Consider the following 24,296-nt stretch of genomic DNA (forward strand, 5'->3'; position numbering starts at 1 on the left):
TCAGCTGTTTATGGGTGCTTTGGAAAACTTGGAGAGGGCAGATGTCGGGTGCAGGTTATAGGTTATCTCTGTGTCTGATGAAGGGCTGCTGGTGTCCCTTCATATGAAGCACCATCTTACTTAGGCCAGGTCTGCACCAGTGACTTCAGAATTTCTCACTAGAAAGCTTCTTTATCTTCTTTTGAAGTAGCTGCTTTGTAATCTGTTCTTTTGCTCTTCAATTGTTTACTCTTCTATTCTGTGAGAGTAAGAATCTTAGCCATATCCTAAATGCTATTTATTTTGGTGGAGACTTAATTGAATTTTTCCCCTCCTATTCCACTGGGAATGGGGTATGTCCCCTAGGGTCACATCATGATCAGGAGAAGCACTTACACAGCTTGAAAAATCTCCTAGAGGGGTGTGTGTGTGTATGTGTGTGCGCGCGCGCTGTCTCACTTAAAAAAATTCTTTCTCTAGCCCCATAAACTTAGTTTCTTTAGATAATGCAGTAGGGAAAATACATAATTTTGTTCACCTATCTAGCTTCAAGGGTAGTAACAAATTAACATATCACGCTCAACTTATTGAATAGTTTCAAAAGGAAACCTTTTATCATCCTAGGTTTTGAAGTTTTAAGGTGCCCTGCTGGTGGAAGGACTGGATAACATGAGCGCTCAAGAAGGCGACCCACCCCCTCCGGAAGAAGAAGCCCCTCCCTCTTCCGGAGAACCGGCACCTCCTGGTTTCGAAGAGGTTGCCCCTCCGGATCCAGGAGATGAGGCTCCGCCCCCTGCAGAAGAAGAGACTCCTCCTCCTCCTTCCAGCGAGGAGGCCCCAAACCTTCCCGAAGAGGTGTCTGAGGGAGATACAGGCTCTCTTTCCGAGAAAGCTCCTACTTCCTCTTTAAGTGATTATTTGAATCTCCTTCCTTCTGATGAAAGGATAGTTATGCCAGACGATGATGAGTTGGAACCGGGCAGGGTGCGCCCCAGGCCTGCGCCGCGCATGGCCCAGTCCATGCTTTCTGATGGGCTCTCCCAGTCTTCCCGCAGATCATCCAAGTACCACCGAAGTATGAGTGGCATTCCAAATCTACAGGAAACATTAAAGGAGAGACAGGTTTGCTTGTGTTTTTCATATGATCTCAAACGAAACGTTTTGGTGATTTTTCTTCATAACTGCATTTTTTTTAACCTGTGGTTTTCATTCTTTAGGCAAGATACAGAGATGCAAGAGAAAACCGAAAAATGAAAATTGACCCTTCCTACAAATATATATTTGAAATTCTGTCAGAAAAGCTTGGCCTGGACATAGTAACTGTTGAAGAATTAATTTTGGATTGCCCATCTGTAAGTTTGAGTCTTATCACTCTTTTTTAGCTGCTTTTCGAGGAGTAATTGATTAAGAAACATGGATCATTGTGAACAACAAAATATTTAGAAAGAGGCGGTTGGGATTTACCTGATTAGAGAGGAAGCTTTATTTTATGTAATTATAGCCACCTGGATGATATTTCTAGTTTGGCCTACTAGTGTGGAGGAAGGAAGGAAGGAAGAAAGGAAAAGAGTTGGCAACTAGAATTGAGCTAAGATTCTAATTCAGAATGGCTTCAGAAGTTAAGAGGAATAGTATAGCACAGGTAGAGTGATATTTTAAAAGTACAGGTTATATAACTTGCAAGTGAAAATTATTTGGATAGAAAAACAAACTGCAGAAATAGAGCTAGGGCACAGTGACTGTTGCATGAATATATTGGAAAACAGTGAGGTGATTACCATGTATCTCTGCATGCCAGGGACACCCTACTGCCTACTTTTCTGGCATAATTATTAACAGTTCCTCCTTTCACTCCAAAAACGGTCCCAGTTTTGGATGATGAATTTACTGTATGTGGTCACCCTAGTTATAGTAATATATGATAAACTGAGTTTCATAACAGTTCCCAGAAGCAGTGTTATAGCTTCCTTATAGCTCAGGTTCTAAATTAATTTTCTTTGAAAAAAATTTGATACTTTTTGTTGTAAATTCCTTTTGGACATTGATTCTCTTTAAAAAATATTTATTTTTATTTATTTATTTTTGGCTGCTTTGGGTCTTTGTTGCTTTGAACGGGCTTTCTCTGGTTGTGGTGAGTGAGGGCTGCACATTTGTGGTCTGCGGGCTTCTCATTATGGTGGCTTCTCTTGTTGTGGAGCATGTGCCCTAGGCTCGTGGGCTTCAGTAGTTGCAGTGCATGGGCTCAGTAGTTATGGATCTGAGGCTCTAGAGTGAGGACTCAGTAGCTGTGGCACACAGGCCTAGTTGTTCCGTGGCATATGGAATCCTTCTGGACCAAGGATTGAATCTGTGCCTCCTGCATTGGTAGGCAGATTCCTATCCACTGTGGCACCAGGAAAGTCCTAAATTAATTTTCAATAAAATTACTGTTAACTGCTTGTGCTTGCCATCAAGTCTAGGAGTGACCTGGATCAGTGAAAGTCCCAGTTTCTCAGGTCACCAAAGTTCCATGTGGGAATGTGGATGTGGCCAAAGATGGCTTTGAGGGTATGCAGGCTGTTAGCCGAGTAGACCCTGTGCTGAAGGGCCTTGTACTTGGAGTAATGATCTCCTGTTGCCATCTTGAAATTATTAATAATTTTTAAACATTTGGTTCTGCATTTTCATTTTATACCAGGCCCCACAGATTCTGTAATCTGTACTGGCTATGGGTCATACCACCCAATGGCAACAGGATTCTCTTTGCTACTCTCAAGCTGTTTTGTTTGTATTGCTTTTAAAAAATTATTTATTCATGGCTGTGCTGGGTCTTTGTTACTGAGTGGGCTTTTCTCTGGTTGTATAGAGTAGGGTATACAGTCTAGTTGGAGTGTGTGGGCTTCTCATTGCAGTGACTTCTCTTGTGGAACATGGGCTCTAGGGCATGTGGGCTTCAGAGTTGCAGCATGTGGGTTCAACGGTTACAGCTCCTAGGCTCTAGAGCACAGGCTTAGTTGCTCCGACACATGTGGGATCTTCCCGGATCGGGGATGGAATCTGTGTTTCCTGCATTGACAGGCGGATTCTTTACTGCTGGGCCACCATTTGTCTCAATCTCTCCTGGCCTCCTTTCCTTACCATTTTGGCTCCTCTGCCAACTCTTTTTGTGTGTCTGCCTGTTCTCCTAGTAGAAGAAAGTAACATAAAACAGCCCTGTACTCATCACTGAATGGATGACCAAGAGATGAAGGAAAGGAAAATTTCTAAAAAAAAGTGTTTCTCAGATGGCCCAGGCTTCAGGCCTGTCCCAAGAACCATTCCTGTGCTTGGTTAAGGAGGAAACTATATAGGTGATCAACCTTGTTTCACCTGAAATTTGCAAGGCCACATAGTTGGCTGACTTCATAATTGGAATCCCAGTAGCTTTGCAGAAGTTTTAGGCATAGACATGGGGACTGGGCAGTGCCTTCAGAGGAGGACTGATGCTAGGACTCGGGAGATGGGTGCCTACAGAGGTGGTAATATCACCCTTAAGTATTGATATTCGCCCCCTGGTTTTCTTGACTGGCATTTTCTGCTTGGAGGAAGTTTTTCTCACTGGCTAGAAGAGATGGGAATACCAGACCACCTGACCCACCTCTTGAGAAACCCATATGCAGGTCAGGAAGCAACAGTTAGAACTGGACGTGGAACAACAGACGGCTTCCAAATAGGAAAAGGAGTACGTCAAGGCTATATATTGTCACCCTGCTTATTTAACTTATATGCAGAGTACATCATGAGAAACGCTGGGCTGGAAGAAGCACAAGCTGGAATCAAGATTGCTGGGAGAAATATCAGTAACCTCAGATATGCAGATGACACCACCCTTATGGCAGAAAGTGAAGAGGAACAAAAAGCCTCTTGATAAAAGTGAAAGAGGAGAGTGAAAAAAGTTGGCTTAAAGCTCAACATTCAGAAAAACTAAGATCATGCATCTGCGTCCATCACTTCATGGGAAATAGATGGGGAAACAGTGTCAGACTTTATTTTTTTGGGCTCCAAAATCACTGCAGATGGTGATTGCAGCCATGAAATTAAAAGACGCTTACTCCTTGGAAGGAAAGTTATGACCAACCTAGATAGCATATTAAAAAGCAGAGACATTACTTTGCCAACAAAGGTCCGTCTAGTCAAGGCTATGGTTTTTCCAGTGGTCATGTATGGATGTGAGAGTTGGACTATGAAGAAAGCTGAGCACCGAAGAATTGATGCTTTTGAACTGTGGTGTTGGAGAAGACTCTTGAGAGTCCCTTGGACTGCAAGGAGATCCAACCAGTCCATCCTAAAGGAGATCAGTCCTGGGTGTTCATTGGAAGGACTGATGCTGAAGCTGAAACTCCAATACTTTGGCCACCTCATGCAAAGAGCTGACTCATTGGAAAAGACCCTGATGCTGGGAGGGATTGGGGGCAGGAGGAGAAGGGGACAACAGAGGATGAGATGGCTGGATGGCATCACCGACTCAATGGACATGAGTTTGAGTAAACTCCGGGAGTTGGTGATGGACAGGGAGGCCTGGCGTGCTGTGATTCATGGGGTCGCAAAGAGTTGGACATGACTGAGCGACTGAAGAGAGAGAGAGAGAGCATGCTGGAGTGCCTGGTAGCTGCAAACCATTCCACTTGTCATTCCAGGAGTATGTCTTGGATTTGGGTTTATGTGGTTAAGTTGTTCCTTAAGACTATCATGGACCAGGCCAGATACTGCTAAGGTAGCAAGAAATGGGAAATCTAGGATTAAGGGAAAAGTCAGGCCAAGAAAGGTGTTTCCTTAAGAGTTCCTTCTGAGTTGCAAAGCCACAGTGGAACGGAGATCATACAGCCAGGAATGGAGACAAATGTCAAAATCTGGGAGAGATTAGAGTGCTTATTTGGTTACATGTTCAAAGCCAGGACTTATAGTAGATTGGCATCATGATTAGTGAATGCATGAGGAAGCAGATGGAACAAGGAGCAGGGGATGGTACGTTTTGTTGTGTGGTTTAGGAAACTGAGTGCATGAAGAACAACTGTGTTGGTTGGTTAGTTTGTTGGCTTTCAGATCCATTCTCTTTTGCTGTGCTCCACCCTGTTCTGTTACCTGGAAGACTGACCTTTCTGGAATCTACCACGTGGGCTCACTTGCTCTCTTGCTTCCATGTGGCTCAGCCTCTGGGAGGTACCAGTAGGAGACTGGAGGGCATAGGGTAAAGAAGCCTGATCCTTCCCTCCTTGGTCGTGATTCTGACCATGTTCTCCCAAGCAGTCCCTCTCCCCCAGCTCCTTCTTTCAACCTGCTTCCTGCTGTTCCCCCATGCCCACCCTTCCAGGTCTTGAGGTGGTACTGGTTTTCCTCTGTTGGTTCATTTTATTATAGTTTCCTAGTCATTCTATTGGGCTTCCCCAGGTGGCTCAGTGATAAAGAATCTGCCTGGAATGCTGGAGACCTGGGTTTGATCCCTGGTTGGAGAAGATCCCCTGGAGAAGGAAATGGCAACCCACTCCAGTATTCTTGCCTGGGAAATCCCATGGACAGAGGAGCCTGGTGGGCTACAGTCCATGGGGTCACAAAAGAGTTGGACATGACTTAGCCACTAAACAAGTCATTTCTCTTTTACTTAACAGCTGGACGCATTTACTCTCTTTTTTATGAAAGATGGTTGTAAGACACTGAAATTTTTGTACCAAGAAGGAGATGTACCTGGTTTTGGTAAGTATGTTCTGCAAGGGTAATGTGCCAGCTGTTCATGAATGAATGTGAAAATGTAGCATATCTTTTCTCTTATACGTAGACAATCCTGTATTTATAAAGGAAATTTACCAGGAGCTTACAGGATTACTATAATGATTGAAGAAGAAAGCATCCTTATAAAAGTCATTGACTTCCCCTGGGAATATACATTTTCACTAGGGTTTAATTGCCTTTTCCCTGAAACAGGTAGAGAGCCCTTTTGTACACATGTTGTCAGATGACCAGAAATAGTCAGGAAGCTAGCTGAAAGCACAGCCGTTGCTCCCTGTGGTCCTAGGTGAGCATCCTGTGTCTGCTGCAGCTGTAGCTGGAATATCTGGCTTTCCCTACTTTTCACGTTATTCCAAAAAGAATTGCTACTTTGCCAGGTTGGTAAACTTTTGTCTTAATAAGTAGGTACATGGCCCATCCTTTGGTCTTAGGCTACTTATCTTGTAAATCCAGTGGATTTTACCTTCACTGTGTCCCCTCTGTTGGTTCTTTCTTGCCTTCCTCCTCTGCTGCCTTTAAGCTAGGCTCATGTCTCATGCCTGGATTCTAGATCCAAAAATAGTATCTGTTGTCAGATTCCCTCTCTGAAATCTACACTACTTATTCTTGGTAAGTAAACCTTTTATTAAGCCCAAACTCTTCATTTATTGCACCAAGGCCTGTCATAACCTGGACACACAGTATTTGTTTAGTTGGATCTCCTAGTCTCCTGTTAACCAGAACTTGCTGCCCCCTGTAAGTCAGTCTTCATTGTTCTCTGTTCATACCAGAGTTATTTCTGTGCCCTTTTCTCCACTCTCCAACCTGACTGTCTCTGAATGCCTTTCTTCTCTCTACCCAGACAAATCCTACCCCTCTTCGGGATCACTTTATGCCTTCTCTTTTCTTCAGAGCCTTCCCAGAGTTTTCCAAACCATGTCCATCACTCTCCTTCAGACTCCCGTCTCTTTTAGAGTTTGCCGTGTAAAATAGAGCGCTTGATGACGTTCTTCTGTTTTCATCTTGTCATTGTTGTTCAGATGCTCAGTCGTGTCTGAGTCTTTGAGACCCTGTGGACTGCAGCACACCAGGCTTCCCTGTCCTTCACTATCTCCCAGAGTTTGCTCAGAATCATGTCCATGTCCATTGAGTCAGTGATGCCATCCAACCATCTCATTCTCCGTCTCTCCCTTCTCCTATCCTCAATCTTTCCCAGCATCTGGGTCTTTTCTAATGAGGTTGGCTCTTCACATCAGATGGCCAAGGTATTGGAGCTTCAGCTTCAGCATCAGTCTTTCCAATGAATATTCAGGGTTGGTTTCTTTTAGGATGGACTTGTTTGATCTCCTTGCAGTCCAAGGGACTCTCAAGAGTCTTCAAACACTGAAAATAGATACCTAATTAAATGATAAGTTTTCATTGAAATTAGCTCAAGGAAGGATTTCATATAAGTTGGGTGCTGTGAGAATATTTAGTAGGGGACAGGATCTTCTTAGGGGAGTCACTGAAGGTTTCCCCAAGAGGTGGCATTCTGCCTGAGATATGTAAGATTAGCAAGGATTAGGGAGGTAGAAGGTGGACGATGGGATGGCAGAAGAGTTTGCATGAAGGCCCTGCCTGAGGCCAGACCGGAAGGAGCAAAGTGCAGAGCTCAGGGAAAGGCACCCGAGGAGGTGGCAACGTTATGATTTGCAATTACTGACATCTTTTTGTAGGCAAAAAATTTTACCCCACAATCATATTGAAAACTTCTTATAATAAAGTGAGGCAAGGAACACCAATATAAGATTCACAGTAATTTATCACATTTATTCAGTTACGTGATCATATGCTAAGTTCTTGACTTTTGTTTTCAGAATGTGGTCGAACTATTGCTGGAGCAACCAAAGGGGCAAAAATGATGAGATTGTATATAGACAACGCAGCCCCAGAGAAACTGAAAGGACAGTGTGTATTTTTTGTTCGCTGTCGCAACGATATCCCTATAAATACTAAAAATATTCAGGAAGTATGTTTACTTTTTTTCAAATATATAGTTAAATATTTTTGCCAGCTTTATTGTGATACAGTTGACATATAATGTTATGTAAGTTTAAGGTATGCAAAGAATTTATTTAATACATTGTGAGATGATTACCACCATAGCATTAACTTCATATAATTAACTGCTTTTCTTTTTTGGTAATGATGTTTAAGATCTACTCCCTTAGCAACTTTTTTCTTTTTTAAGGTTTCTTTTTGATGTGGACCATTTTTAAACCCTTTATTGCACTTATTACAATATTGCTTCTGTTTTATGTTTTGATGTTTTGGCTTCAAGGTATGTGGGTTCTTAGCTCCCCAGTCAAAGATCAAACTTGCATATCCCCTACATTAGAAGGTGAAGTCTTAACCACTGGATTGCTGGGGATATCCCAGCAGCTTTCAAGTATATGATATAGTAATTTATGCTTTTGAACTGTGGTGTTGGAGAAGACTCTTGAGAGTCCCTTGGACTGCAAGGAGATCAAACCAGGCCATCCTAAAGGAAATCAGTCCTGAATATTCATTGGAAGGACTGATGCTGAAGCTGAAACTCCAATACTTTGGCCACCTGATGTGAAGAACTAACTCATTGGAAAAGACCCTGATGCTGGGCAAAATTGAAGGCAGGAGGAGAAGGGGACAGAGGATGGGATGGTTGGATGGCATCACTGACTCAATGGACAGGAATTTGAGCAAGCTCCGGGAGTTGGTGATGGGCAGGGAAGCCTGACGTGCTGCATTCCATGGGGTTGCAAAGAGTTGGACATGACTGAGCAACTGAATGGAACTAATTGTTGACTATGGGGCTTCCCAGGTGGTGCTAGTGGTAAAGAACCTGTCTGCCAGTGCAGGAGACACAAGAGACTCGGGATTGATCCCTGGGTTGGGAAGATCCCCTGGAGGAGGGCATAGCAACCCACTCGAGTCTTCTTGCCTGGAGAATCCCCTGGACAGAGGAGCCTGGCGGGCTGTGGTCCACAGGGTTGCAAAGAGTCGGACATGACTGAGTGACTTAGCATGGCACATTGTTAACTATAGTCACCGTGTTGTATGTTATATCCCCAGAACCTAGTCATCTTATAACTGAAAGTTTGTACCCTTTCACCAGCAGTTTTTTTGTGTCAAAGTTCTGGGCAGAAGCCTAGTTTCATTGTTCTGTCTTTGCACTGACAGTTTTCTGGTCTCCTTTTCGTAGACAGGGCAACTGTCAACCTAGAACTTTCTTTTTGCAGGAGGCTCAATTTCATTTCCCTCACATTGTGTATGCTCCAGGCCATAACTTCTTCCCTGGGCAGAATTTAAAGCACCAGAGAAAAAATGTTTGCTTGATGAGCCAGCATCTGAATGGTTAAATGTGGGCAGAATATAAATTTGTTGATTTTAGAACCCTAATATTCACCACTTAAGTTTTCCTAATAGTTTATAAGATGTATTGTCTATACTTACTTCAGTGTAAAAATAGATTTTGGTTTTCATTTCTTAATGGGACCAGCATATAAAATAACCTTTGAACATTATCCTTCCAGGAAGTGCTATTTACTGTTCTGGATGCATCGGAAGGACTGCTAGTTGGGATTAGAAATATGCTGGCAAATATATTTCTACCGGCTATTCTTGCGACAAATAATTGGGGTGCTTTAAACCAGTCCCAGCAAGGAGAATCCGAGAAACACGTTTTCACTGAAACCATCAACAGATACCTTTCCTTTTTAGATGGTAAGTATAATATTTAATGTTTAATAAATTATTATAAATAAGCAAATTAGCTATGAGATATGTTATTAAAAATAAACATTAGAGGAAAAATTTCCATCTTAAAAGGTGATGTTAATCAAAGTAATTATGGGACCTAGAGATAAGATATTTAATCATTACAACTTCTCTTTCCAGGAATTTTTGAAGGCATAAGATGCATTTTCTTTTATATTTTCTGTTGAGGAAGAAGTCTCTTCCTATACTATTTGTGAAAATTTTTACCATATTTAAAAATATATACTTTATTATTAACTCTGTTTAAAATATACATCATTTCATATTGATAAAAATAAATTTTAATAATCATAGCACAGTCTAATGCTCAATTAGAATTATACTTCTATAAAATATTAAATCTCTAACATTTTAGTAATTACAGCTTGAAACCACACATTGATGTTTAACACACTGACATTAATCATCTCTTCTCAATATTATTTTTTCCCTTTTAGGTGCTAGAATAAGTATTGAGGGAACAGTTAAGTTAAAGAAAATAGACAATGTTGATTTTTCAAAACTGTATACCTTTGAAGGCGTGACGCTTGCAGCGAACAATTCAGAAACTGTTCGTCAACTAGAGGACGTGCTGATGATATGGTACAAACAGATCGAACAGGTGAGCTGGCTTGAGTGACTTTGTCAGATGTGAGCTGTGGTTCTCATCTGTGTCCTAATCATTGTATTTTGTTCCTTAACGTAAAAGGAAGAGGCGCCTTCCAGATTCTACTATGAAATTCAGCCTCTTCTTGATTCCAGTGCAAAATCATCATTCTCTTTGGATCATTTAAAATCACCTTTAAGATATTTCTCAATTTAAGGAGGAAACCGTAACAGTATGGCTTGAGGATAAAATAATAAAGAATCAGGAATAGCTAGCATTCATCTGCAATATTTTATATATTGTTTATGCTTTTCGTTAGAGAGGAAAAGAACACAATGAAGAGCCTGTGTCCAAAATGCTGGATAATTAATAAATGCTTCTTGGTTCATCAGTGAAATTGTCTGTGTTGACAGAGAGGTTCAAACTAGGCTCATTCATATTAGTGCTGCAGTTGCAAGTCTGCAGCTCTGTGGCCAAATACATTTTCTCTGTCAGTAAGAAAAGCAGTGATAGGAATGGTGTCACATTCTGAGAGGTGCCAACTTACACTACAAAGGCTGCTTCCAAACTGGATACAATATAATTGCTCTAAATAGGCTCTAGAAACCAGCTCACAGATCTCCAGTTCATGAGCACAGGAGAGTGGAACTGGAGTAGAAAATCTTTAATTGAGTGAGGACTAGGGGAGAAAAGTCTTGAGCAAGCAATAGTTAGAGAACATTTCTGATTTTACCTCTCTCAGAACTGTTAGAAGGAGGGAAGTGTAGTTAAGAGCGGAGAACCTGGAGGAGTTTTGTAAACTCCATCAAGGCCTGGAGTGCTTACCCCAGAATTTGCTTCCAGGTGTCACCAGGTAATAAAAATGAGTAATTGTCCACCTGCAGCTACCTTTAATGCCACTGAGGAAGGAGGGGAGTTGTAAGCCATTGTGGAAGTCAAGCTCTGTCCTGCACAGAGCTGAGGAGATCTCCTCCAGTTTTCATGATCAATCAAAATGGATCTTCTTTTATAAAAATGAGCAAGCAAAAGATAATAGCTTAACATGAGGATATTAGGCAACTTGAAATAAGAAAATCAAGTTGGCCAACTGCAGCAAATGGTCTCCAGTTAAGCAGAATCAGTGCAAGAAATCTTTAAAAATCACATCTAGGACTTCCTTGGTGGCACAGTGGATAAAGATCTGCCTGCCAATACAGGGGACATGTGTTCGATCCCTGGTCCAGGAAAATTAGACATGGCTGTGGAACAACTGAAGCCAGAGTCTGCGCTCTAGAACCTGTGCTCTGAAACAAGAGAAGCCACCACAATAGGAAGCCTGCACACTGCAAGGAGGACCACAACAGTATGGCTTGGGGATGAAATCATAAAGAATCAGGAATAGCTAGCATTTATCTGCAATATTTTATATATCGTTAATGCTTTTCGTTAGAGGAAAAGAACACAATGAGGAGTCTGTAGCCACAATGCTAGATAATTAATAAATGCTTCTTGGTTTATCAGTGAGATTGTCTGTGTTGACAGAGAGGTTCAAACTCACCAACCCACTCACCACAACTAGAGAAAGCCTATGTGCAGCAAAAAAGACCCAGCACAGCCAATAAATAAATCAATATTAAAAAACTACATCTAAAATAAACCTGACCTCTTGTCATACACAAAAATTAATTCAGGATGGATCATCGCTAAAACTAAAAGAAGAGATACATGCAACAAGATGAATGAATCTCAAAAACATGCTGTGAACAAATCCAGCTTTTAAAGAGTAGTGTGAAAAGTAGAACAAAAACTATAGATAAGTCAGAACATAATGTAGGGCTATATTAATATCTAGTTAAGACAGATGGAAAAGAAAAACCTGACATACTGGACTACATCAAAAAATTAAAGTAATATCCATATGGCAGAAATCACTGTAAGCAGCATTAAAAGATAGTTGACTTTCTGGGAGAAAAATATTATCAGCATGTGTAACAAAGAGTTAGTATCCATAATATATAAAGAACTTGTTCTTCTTTGGGATTGGAATGAAAACTGACCTTTTCCAGTCCTGTGGCTACTGTTGAGTTTTCCAAATTTGCTGACATGCTGAGTACAGCACTTCAATAGCATTCTTCCCTGGAGACCCCCATGGACAGTATGAAAAGGCAAAAAGATATGATGCTTCAAGATGAGTCCCCCAGGTTGGAAGGTGTTCAATATGCTACCACGGTGAAGTGGAGGGCAATTACTAATAGCTCCAGTAAGAATGAAGTAGCTGGGCCAAAGCCGGAATGGGTGCTTGGCTGGGGACATGTCTGGTGGTGAAAGTAAAGTTAGATGTTGTAAAGAACAGTATTGCATAGGAAGCTGGAATGTTAGGTCCACGAATCAAGGTAAATTGGACATGGTCAAGCAGGAGATAGTAAGGCTGAATATCAACATCCTAGGAATCAGTGAACTATAATGGATGGGAATGGGAGAATTTAATTCAGATGACCATTATATCTACTATTGTGGGCAAGAATCCCTTAGAAGAAATGGAGTAGCTGTCATAGTCAATTATAGAATGCAGTACTTGAGTACAATCTCGGAAATGACAGAATGATCCTAGTTCATTTTCAAGGTAAACCATTCAACATCACAGTAATCCAAGTTTATGCCCCAACTACTGATGTCGAAAAAGATGAAGTTGAACAGTTCTAGGAAGACCTACAAAACCTAGAGCTAACACCAAAATAAATAAATAAATAAAATAAAAAGAGATGTCCTTTTCATCATAGAGGATTGGAATGGAAATGTAGGAAGTCAAGAGATACCAGAATAACAGGCAAGTTTGGCCTTGGAGTACAAAATGAAGCAGGGCAAAGGCTAACATTTTTGCCAAGAGAATGCACGGGTCGTTGCAAATGCCCCCTTAGAACAACTCAAGAGATGATTCTACACATGGACATCACCAGATGGTCAATACCAAGGTCAGGTTGATTGCCCTTTGCAGCCAAAGATGGAGAAGCTCTATACAGTCAGCAAAAGTAAGATCAGGAGCTGACTATAGCTTAAATCATGACCTCCTTATTGCAAAATTCAGGCTTAAATTGAAGAAAATAGGGAAAACATCTAGGTCATTCAGATATGTTCTAAATTCCTTATGATTATACAGTGGAAGTGTCAAATAGATTCAAGGAATTAGACCTGGTAGACAGAGTTCCTGAAGAACTATGGATGGAGGTTCATAATGTTGTACAGTGTTTTTGAGATGATTTTGGAGGCAATGACCAAACCATCTCAAAGAGAAAGAAATGCAAGAAGGCAAAGTAGTGGACTGAGGAGCTTTACAGATATCTGAGGAAAGAAGAGATGCTAAAAACAAAGGAGAAAGGCAAAGATATACCCAACTGAATGCAGAGTTACAGAGAATAGCAAGGAGAGATAAGAAGGCCTTCTTAAATGAATAATGCAAAGAAGTAGAGGAAAGCAATAGAATGGGAAAAATTAGAAATCTCTTCAGGAAAATAGAAGATATCAAAGGAACATCTCATGCAAGGATGGGCAGGATAAAGGACGAAAATGCTAAGGACCTAACACAAGCAGATGTAGATGACTTTCTGGAACTCTCTTGCTTTTTCGATGATCCAACGGATGTTGGCAATTTAATCTCTTGTTCCTTTGTCTTTTCTAAATTCAGCTTGAACGTCTGCAAGTTCACGGTTCATGTACTGTTGAGGCCTGGCTTGGAGAATTTTGAGCATTACTTTGCTAGTATGTGAGATGAGTGCAACTGTATGGTAGTTTGAACATTCTTTGGCATTGCCTTTCTTTAAGATTAGAATGAAAATTGACCTTTTCCAGTCCTGTGGCCACTGCTGAGTTTTCCAAATTTGCTGGCATGTTGAGTGCAGCACTTTCACAGCATCATCTTTTAGGATTTGAAATAGCTTAGCTGGAATTCTATCACCACCACTAGCTTTGTTCGTAGTGATGCTTCATAAGGCCCACTTGACTTCGCATTCCAGAATGTCTGGCTCTTGGTGAGTGATCACACCATCATGGTTATCTGGGTTATGAAGACCTTTTTTTGTATAGTTCTGTGTATTCTTGCCACCTCTTCTTAATATATTCTGTTTCTGATATTGTAAGATATCTTAATATCTTCAGTGATCTGTTGGATCATCAAAAAAGCAAGAGAATTCCAGAAAAACATCTACTTCTGCTTTATTGATTATGTCAAAGCCCTTGACTGTTTGGATCACAATAAACTGTGGAAAATTCTTCAAGAGTTGGGAATACCAGAGCACCTGACCAGCTTCTTGAGAAACCTGTATGCAGGTCAGGAAGCAACAGTTAGAACTGGACATGGAACAACAGACTGGTTCCAAATTGGGAAAGGAGTACGTCAAGGCTGTATATTGTCACCTTGCTTATTTAACTTAAATGCAGAGTACATCATGAGAAACTCTGGGCTGGAGGAAGCACAAGCTGGAATCAAGATTGCTGGGGAAATATCAATAACCTCAGATATGCAGGTGACACCACCCTTACAGCAGAAAGCGAAGAAGAACTAAAGAGCCTTTTGATGAAAGTGAAAGAGTAGAGTGAAAAAGTTGGCTTAAAGCTCAACATTCAGAAAACTAAGATCATGGCATCTGGTCCCAACACTTCATGGCAAATAGATGGGGAAACAATGGAAACAGTGGCAGACTTTATTTTCTTGGGCTCCAAAATCACTGCAGATTGTGACTGCAGTCATCCAGTTAAAAGATGCTTGCTGCTTGGAAGGAAAGCTCTGACTAACCTAGACAGCATATTAAAAAGCAGAGACATTACTTTGCCAACAAAGGTCCGGATAGTCAAGGCTATGGTTTTTTCATTAGTCATATATGGATGTGAGAGTTGGATTATAAAGCTGAGCGCTGAAGAATTGATGCTTTTGAACTTTGGTGTCGGAGAAGACTCTTGAGAGTCCCTTGGGCTGCACGGAGATCCAACCAGTCCATCCTAAAGGAGATCAGTCCTGAATATTCATTGAAAGGACTAATGTTGAAGCTGAAACTCCAATACTTTGGCCACCTGACGTGAAGAACTGACTCATTGGAAAAGACCCTGATGCTGGGAAAGATTGAAGGCAGGAGGAGAAGGGGATGACAGAGGATGAGACAGTTGGATGGAATCACCGACTCAATGGACATGAGTAAACTCCGGGAGTTGGTGATGGACAGGGAGGCCTGGCATGCTGCAGTCCATGGGGTCGCAAAGAGTTGGACACGACTGAGTAACTGAACTAAACTCAGTGATGTCATCCATCTTCTAACAAACTTAGTTGTTTCTACGTTTTTGTTCTATTACAAACAATAATAATGTCAATACATCTTCATTGAATATCTTTGTTCAGGTCTTGTTTGCACATGTTCAAGAGTTTCCCAGGGGATGGCTGAGAGAAGTACTATATCAATCTTTTATTGGGTACTAACTGCAAAGCCTTCCAAACAGTGGTTATATCAATTTATAATTTTTTACATAAGTAAATGAGAGTTTCCATGTCTTCAAATCTTCCATTATGTGAAGAATGTCAGGTTTTTAATGGTTGTCAGTATGTTGGGTGTGAAATTGTGTTTTGATTTATTTTACATTACCCCAAACATTGCTGAGGCTGTGCTTTTCTTTTTTTTTTTTAAATTTGGGTGTGACACGTGGGATCATAGCCCTCAGCCCCTGCACTCAAAGAGTGGAGGTTTTTCTTTTTTTTTATCGAAGGATAATTGCTTTACAGAATTTTGCTGTTTTCTGTCAAACCTCAGCATGTGTCAGCCATAGGTATACATATATCCTGTCCCTTTTGAAACTCCCTCCCGTCTCCCTCCCCATCCCACCCCTCTAGGTTGGTACAGAGCCCCTGTTTGAGTTTTCTGAGCCACACAGCAAATTCCCGTTGGCTATCTATTTTACATATGGTGATGTGAGTTTCCCTGTTACTCTTCCCATACATCTCACCCTCTCCTCCCCTCTCCCCATGTCCATAAGTCTGTTCTCTAGAAAGAGTGGAGTTGTAACCACTGGACCTCCAGGGATGTCCTGAGATGGTGCGTGCTTAATGGATGTTTAGATCTCTCCTTGTGGAATTGGCTGTTTCTATCCTTTACCTAGCTTTCTTTCAGGTTGCTTGATGACATCTTACTGAATTGTTGAGAGTTTAAATAATGTTTTCCAGCTGTTCATCTTTTGTTCCTGCCTATTGTGTCCTGAATTTTCAGTTGGTATTGGTGTCTTTAGTCATGTGGAAGTTTTACATTTAATGATGTATGTGAGATACAAATGGCAGTCTAGCCTCAATTTAGCCACCTCCAGTGACTAGAATCTTTGTGCTTTTTGTATTTAGGAAACACTTTTCCTACTCTCGTGTTGTGAAGATATTCTCCTACATTATTTATTTTAAATGCTGAAATATATAAAAATGAGTAACGAATGATACTAATAAGTAATAAGATAAACGAATTATTGTAAAATGAACACCTGTGTAACTTTTGCACAAATTAAGACATAGAGCATTATCCGCACCTTGCAATCTCCATGCATTTCTCTTCCCAATTTTAACTTCTTTTTCTTCCAGTGGTTACCATTTTCTTGACAGTTATGATATTCCATTCCATGTCTTTCTTTATAGTTTTACCCCCATCTTCTATATTTTCTTTAAATGTTTTGCTGTTTTGTTTTAACCATTTAAGTTTTAATGTATCTGGAATTACTTGTATCTGTGTATAATGTAAGGGCTTCCCCAGTGGCTCAGCAGTAGAGAATCTGCCTGTGATGCAGGAGCTGCAGGAGATGTGGGAGCAATCCCTGGGGAAGATCCCCTGGAGGAGGGCATGGCATCCCATTCCCATGTTTCTGCCTGGAGAATCCAGGGGCCTGGTGACCTATAGTCCATAGGGTCGCAAGGAGTTGGACATGAAGGAAGCAACTTGGCATACATGCACATATAATGCGAACTAGGAATCTAATTTTGTCTTTTCCATATAGTTAGCCAGTTGTCCCAAAACTGTATTTAGTCGTCCATTCTTTGCTCACAAATTTGTATTATGTATCAGGTTTCCAGACTCTTTTATCTATCTGTCCCAAAACTGTATTTAGTCGTCCATTCTTTGCTCACAAATTTGTATTATGTATCAGGTTTCCAGACTCTTTTATCTATCCCACTGGTCTACTTATTTGTTTTTTGCATTCACACCATACTACATTAATTTCTGTTGCTTTTTACTAAATCAACATTTAGTATGCTAATTCCCTTTCAGTGCTTTTCTTCAAAATTACATTGATTGTTTCTGGTTAAATGGTCTTCCAAATTAATTTTAAGACTAGTTTGTTAGGTATCATAAAAAAAGCCTTGTTGAGATTTTGATTGGAAATTTCATTGAATGTATACATTAATTTATAGAAAATTGCCATTTTTATATTATTGAATTTCCCAATCCATGAACATGGTGTATTTCTCCATTTATTTATTTATTTTGTATGCTGAAAGTAAATTTTCTAATTTTCTCCAAAAAGATCTTGTACATCTTTTGTTAAACTCTAGATATCTTAACATTGTTACTGTTTATTGTAGCATATGCTGTCATTTTAGAAATTACATTTTTAGATTGCTGGATGGCTTGTAGAGAAATGATATTAATATTTAAATACATACAGCCAAAACCTTACTGAATTGTTCACTTTTATTAGTTATAAAACTCTGTCTTTATATATTCTTGAATTTTTAAAATGTGGCCAACCATTCCATCTGTGATTATGCCACTTTTGTTTTTTATTTACAATTCTTGTACCTTTTGTTTACTTTCCTTATATTGTTCTGTGATCTCCAGGTCCAGGTTGAATAGAAGTGGGTGGTGATAGTGACGAAATTATCTTGTCCTTGGTTTCAAAGTGGTATTTTCTACAATTTCATTTTTAAGTATGAGGTTTGCTGTAGATTTTTGGTAGATACTCAGTATCATGGTAAAGATTTTCTCTTCTAGTCTTAGTTTACTAAGGGTTCTTAATATTATTCAGTGTTGACTGTCATTTATACTTTTAAGTTTCTTTAAAAAAAGTGTAAATCATGAGATTTTAAAAGAAGAAAGGAACATTTCTAAGCTTTGAACTCTTTTGATTACAGGTTCTTATTGAGAGTGAGCAGATGAGGAAAGAAGCTGATGACTCGGGTCCACTCACTGAACTGGAGCACTGGAAACGCATGTCAGCCAAGTTCAATTATATCATCGAACAGATTAAAGGGCCAAGTTGTAAGGCGGTTATAAATGTGCTCAATGTTGCACGCTCCAAACTCTTAAAGGTAAAAGGCCTTGTGTTTTAAAGTTAGGTATCCTTCAAAACAAACAACTGGGAAATTACCTGTCTTGAATTGCTTCTTTGCATCAGATACTTGGCACCATGTATTTAGAAATGCTAAACTTTGAGTAGGGCTTTCTCTATGCCATAATTACTTCCAGAAGAGGAAGAGGAAGTATAACAGTGAAGATTTATTTCTCAGTATTTCACATACCAACTTTAATAATACTAGTATAGGGTGATTGCCATTTATTTTTAAATGGTTTTTGAAACTGTAAATCATTACCAGCTCATTGAAATAGAGAACTGCACAGAAAGTGAAAAGCAAAAATGTCCTCTACCATACCTCTCATTCCCGCTGTTCTACCTCTTTTCCTGGAGGTCATATTTATTAACAGTTTTGCTTAATTCTTTTCAGGTCCTTTTCTGTTTCTTCCTTTAACACACACACACACATACACACACACACATTGGTTTTGTGTTTCTAATTTTTAAAAATTATACAGTGTCATACTCTATTTTTCTTTAAATCCCTCTTCCCCCAGAAGCATATCTCAAGGACTTATGCCTGTAAAATCAAGCTGTGTAGTTTTCTAGAACATTAATGCACCAGGTTCTGGCTAATCATTTTCCTGTTTTTAAACAAGAAATGGTTTCTTTTCTTTTTTTTTTCAACAATCTCGAGGTAAAATTCATATGCTATTCATCTCTCCCATTTAAGGAGCAAAATTCAGTGGCTTTTAGTATTATCACAGAATTGTGCAACCATCAATTTTAGAATTGATTTTAGAAAAATCAATTTTTCCATCACTTCAAAAAGAAACCCCTGTACCTTTTAGCTATCACTTCCCATCTCTACCTATCTCCTTCCCCTCATGCTAGTCCTAAGTAACCACCAGTCCACTTTTTATGTCTGTAGATTGCATGTTTGGACATTTCATATAAATGGAATCATATTGTGTGTGGTCTTTTGTTACTGGTTTCTTTCACCTGGCATAATGTTTTCTAGGTTTATCCATGTTGTAGCATGTATCAGTACTTATTCTTTTTCACAGTTGAATAATATTCCATTTTATAGATGATACCACAATTTGTTATGTTTATGAATATTTGCATTGTTTCATCTTTTGGCTACTATGAATAATGCTGCTGTGAGCATTTTTATCCGGGTTCTTGTGTGGACAGTTTCTTGTATGTGCCTAAGAGTGGGATTTCTGGGTCAAATGCTAATTCTATGTTTAATTTTTTGAGGAAATTTTTTCCTTGTCTATATGTTCACAAACATTACTACAGTTAAAGCTTCTGTATACCTACAAACAAGTATTTTCCTGGGGTACATACTCTACAACTTTGTTAGTATTTATTATCAGTTAAAATTTTTTTTTTTTTTGCCAGTCTGACATATGGAAAATGGCTAGTCATATTTTGGTTTTTGGTTGTTAATAGTGAAGTTGAGTATCTTTTAAAGTTTACTGGCTCCCTGCACTTGTTCTCCTGAGAAATATTAGTTTATGTCTTTCTCTCATTGAAAAAATTTCAGATATAAGTTTGTAGATATTACTGGTTTGTACTGATTCTGATAGTTCTTTATTACTATGGCTGTTTATCAGTTGTTATGTATATTGCATGAGGTAATTCACCATGGTCCCTGAGCATCTCTGTACATTATTGCTGAATATGAGAAGTTCATTTTGCTGATAGGGATATTTTCTTGGAATAATGTGTTCTTTTAATAACTTGACCCATTCTTGAAGACTCAGAATAATGTAATGTTACAAATAACTAACCTAGAAAAAGTACTCCAGGTAGAAGCACATCTGGCTGAAGCCTGTAGACAGAATATTAATTACAAAAGTAATGAGACTTAAGTCACTTAAGATATTTATAGTAACTATAAGTCTTAAATTGAGTTAGACAAGGCTGTGGTCCTGTGATCAGATTGGCTAGTTTTCTGTGATTATGGTTTCAGTGTGTCTGCCCTCTGATGCCCTCTCGCAACACCTACCGTCTTACTTGGGTTTCTCTTACCTTGGACGTGGGGTGTCTCTTCACGGCTGCTCCAGCAAAGCACAGCCACTGCTCCTTACCTTGGACGAGGGGTATCTACTCACGGCCGCCCCTCCTGACCTTGAGTAGCTAGCTCCTCTCGGCCCTCCTGTGCCTGCGCGGCCGCCGCTCCTTGGACTAAGCCATGCCGTGTGGGGCCACCCAAGACGGTCGGGTCATGGTGGAGAGGTCTGACAGAATGTGGTCCACTGGAGAAGGGAATGGCAAACCACTTCAGTATTCTCACCTTGAGAACCCCATGAACAGTATGAAAAGGCAAAATGATAGGATACTGAAAGAGGAACTCCCCAGGTCAGTAGGTGCCCAATATGCTACTGGAGATCAGTGGAGAAATAACTCCAGAAAGAATGAAGGGTTGGAGCCAAAGCAAAAACAATACCCAGTTGTGAATGTGACTGGTGATAGAAACAAGGTCTGATGCTGTAAAGAACAATATTGCATAGGAACCTGGAATGTTAGGTCCATGAATCAAGGCAAATTGGAAGTGGTCAAGCAGGAGATGGTAAGAGTGAACGTCGACATTCTAGGAAGCAGCGAACTAAAATGGACTGGAATGGGTGAATTTAACTCAGATGACCATTATATCTACTACTGTGGGCAGGAATCACTTAGAAGAAATGGAGTACCCATCATGGTCAACAAAAGAGTCCAAAATGCAGTACTTGGATGCAGTCTCAAAAACGACAGAATGATCTCTGTTCGTTTCCAAGGCAAACCATTCAGTATCATGGTAATCCAAGCCTATGCCCCAACCAGTAATGCTGAAGAAGCTGAACAGTTCTATGAAGACCTACAAGACCTTTTAGAACTAACACCCCAAAAGATGTCCTTTTCATTATAGGGGACTGGGATGCAAAAGTAGGAAGTCAAGAAACACCTGGAGTAACAGGCAAATTTGGCCTTGGAGTAGGGAATGAAGCAGGGCAAAGGCTAAGAGTTTTGCCAAGAGAACACACTGGTCGTAGCAAACACCCTCTTCCAACAACACAAGAGAAGACTCTACACATGGACATCACCAGATGGTCAACACTGAAATCAGTTTGATTAAATTCTTTGCAGCCAAAGATGGAGAAGCTCTATACAGTCAGCAAAAACAAGACCGGGAGCTGACTGTGGCTCAGATCATGAACCTCCTTATTGCCAAATTCAGACTGAAATTGAAGAAAGTAGGCAAAACCACTAGACCATTCAGGTATGACCTAAATCAAATCCCTTATGATTGTACAGTGGAAATGAGAAATAGATTTAAAGGACTAGATCTGATAGAGTGCCTGATGAACTATGGACGAAGGTTCGTGACATTGTACAGGAGACAGGGATCAAGACCATCCCCATGGAAAAGAAATTCAAAAAAGCAAAATGGGTGTCTGAGGAGGCCTTACAAATAGCTGTGAAACGAAGAGAAGCGAAAAGTGAACGAGAAAAGGAAAGATAACCCATTTGAATGCAGAGTTCCAAAGAATAGCAAGGAGAGATAAGAAAGCCTTCCTCAGCAATCAATGCAAAGAAATAGAGGAAAACAATAGAATGGGAAAGACTAGAGATCTCTTCAAGAAAATTAGAGATACCAAGGGAACATTTCATGCAAAGATGGGCTTGATAAAGGACAGAAATGGTATGGACCTAACAGGAGCAGAAGATATTAAGAAGAGGTGGCAAGAATACACAGAAGAACTGTACAAAAAAGATCTTCATGACCCAGATAATCATCTAGAGCCAGACATTCTGGAATGTGAAGTCAAGTGGGTCTTAGAAAGCATCACTATGAACAAAGCTAGTGGAGGTGATGGAATTCCAGTTGAGCTATTTCAAATCCTGAAAGATGATGCTGTGCAAGTGCTGCACTCAGTATGCCAGCAAATTTGGAAAACTCAGCAGTGGCCACAGGACTGGAAAAGGTCAGTTTTCATTCCAATCCCAAAGAATGCTCAAACTACTGCGCAATTGCACTCATCTCAAATGCTAGTAAAGTAATGCTCAAAATTCTCCAAGCTAGGCTTCAGCAATACGTGAACCATGAACTTCCAGATATTCAAGCTGGTTTTAGAAAAGGCAGAGATCAAATTGCCAATATCCGCTGGATCATCGAAAAAGCAAGAGAGTTCCAGAAAAATATCTATTTTTGCTTTATTGACTATGCCAAAGCCTTTGACTGTGTGGATCACAATAAACTGTGGAAAATTCTGAAAGAGATGGGAATACCAGACCACCTGACCTGCCTCTCGAGAAACCTGTATGCAGGTCAGGAAGCAACAGTTAGAACTGGACATGGAACAACAGACTGGTTCCAAATAGGAAAAAGGAGTATGTCAAGGCTGTATATTGTCACCCTGCTTATTTAACTTCTATGCAGAGTACATCATGAGAAACGCTGGGCTGGAAGAAGCACAAACTGGAATCAAGATTGCTGGGAGAAATATCAGTAACCTGAGATATGCAGATGACACCACCCTTATGGCAGAGAGTGAAGAGGAACTAAAAAGCCTCTTGATGAAAGTGAAAGAGGAGAGTGAAAAAGTTGGCTTAAAGCTCAACATTCAGAAAACTAATGATTATGGCATCTGGTCCCATCACTTCATGGGAAATAGATGGGGAAACAGTGGAAACAGTGTCAGACTTTAATTTTTGGGGCTCCAAAATCACTGCAGATGGTGATTGCAGCCATGAAATTAAAAGACGCTTACTTCTTGGAAGGAAAGTTATGACCAACCTAGATAGCATATTAAAAAGTAGAGACATTACTTTGCCAGCAAAGGTCCATCTAGTCAAGGCTATGGTTTTTCCATTGGTCATGTATGGATGTGAGAGTTGGACTGTGAAGAAAGCTGAGCGCCGAAGAATTGATGCTTTTGAACTGTCGTGTTGGGGAAGACTTTTGAGAGTCCCTTGGACTACAAGGAGATCCAACCAGTCCATCCTAAAGGAGATCAGTCCTGGGTGTTGACTGGAAGGACTGATGTTGAAGCTGAAACTCCAATACTTTGGCCACCTCATGCAAAGAGCTGACTCATTGGAAAAGACCCTGATGTTGGGAGGGATTGGGGGCGGGAGGAGAAGGGGACGACAGAGGATGAGATGGCTGGATGGCATCACCGATCGGTGGACATGAGTTTGAGTAAACTCCGGGAGTTGGTGATGGACAGGGAGGCCTGGCGTGCTGGGATTCATGGGGTCGGAAAGAGTCGGACACGACTGAGCAACTGAACTGATAAGTCTTAAATAACATGAGAAAAAGGTATGTTAATCACATTTAAATATCTGCTATCTTAGTATATGTATGGCCAGGGAAGACAGCTTGAATTTCTTGGTTAAATCTTAGCACTTAGATAGACCTTACTGGTTTATTTGGATGTTTCACAGGACTCAAACTTTCTTTTCTTAGAATTGGCGTGATTTGGATGCAAGAATCACAGATACAGCTAATGAATCAAAAGATAATGTCAGATATTTGTACACTCTAGAAAAAGTATGTCAACCTCTCTATAACTATGATCTAGTAAGTATACTTTTTAAAGTGTAGTTTTAAAAGTTAGTGTGTTTACTGTGGGAAAAGGAGAGGGTGGGATGAACTGAGAGAGTAGCATTGAAACATATACATTACCATATGTAAAATAGATAGTTGGTGGGAGCTTGCTATGTGACAGACACTGGGAGCTCAAACCCGGTGCTCTGTGACAACCTGGAAGGGTAGGATGGGGTGGGAGACGGGAGGGAGGCACCAAAGGGAGGAGACATAGGTTTGCCTAGGGCTGATACATGTTGATGTATGGCAGAAACAACACATTATTGTAAAGCAATTATTGTCCAATTAAAAGAAATAAATTTTAAAAATTAGCATGTTTAAAACCAA

General features: G+C 40.2%; 1 protein-coding gene across 2 annotated transcripts in view; it reads left to right on the plus strand.

Annotated features, from left to right (window-relative positions):
- Positions 1 to 1,196: 1,196 nt before the first annotated feature.
- Positions 1,197 to 24,296, plus strand: part of DNAH8 (dynein axonemal heavy chain 8) — a 322,922-nt gene continuing 299,822 nt past the window's right edge. Inside the window, exons 1-7 of one of the 2 annotated variants that reach the window (XM_043450439.1) lie at positions 1,197 to 1,331; positions 5,604 to 5,688; positions 7,557 to 7,708; positions 9,252 to 9,441; positions 9,933 to 10,096; positions 18,207 to 18,383; positions 23,829 to 23,942. In XM_043450439.1, coding sequence (XP_043306374.1) covers positions 1,230 to 1,331; positions 5,604 to 5,688; positions 7,557 to 7,708; positions 9,252 to 9,441; positions 9,933 to 10,096; positions 18,207 to 18,383; positions 23,829 to 23,942 — 984 coding nt within the window. In that variant the 5' untranslated portion in view covers positions 1,197 to 1,229. Of the gene's footprint in view, positions 1,332 to 5,603; positions 5,689 to 7,556; positions 7,709 to 9,251; positions 9,442 to 9,932; positions 10,097 to 18,206; positions 18,384 to 23,828; positions 23,943 to 24,296 lie in introns of those variants that run through there. The other variant, XM_043450440.1, reaches the window with a different exon arrangement.

Source organism: Cervus canadensis, chromosome 28, assembly GCF_019320065.1.
Source record: "Cervus canadensis isolate Bull #8, Minnesota chromosome 28, ASM1932006v1, whole genome shotgun sequence".
Classification (NCBI taxonomy): domain Eukaryota; kingdom Metazoa; phylum Chordata; class Mammalia; order Artiodactyla; family Cervidae; genus Cervus; species Cervus canadensis.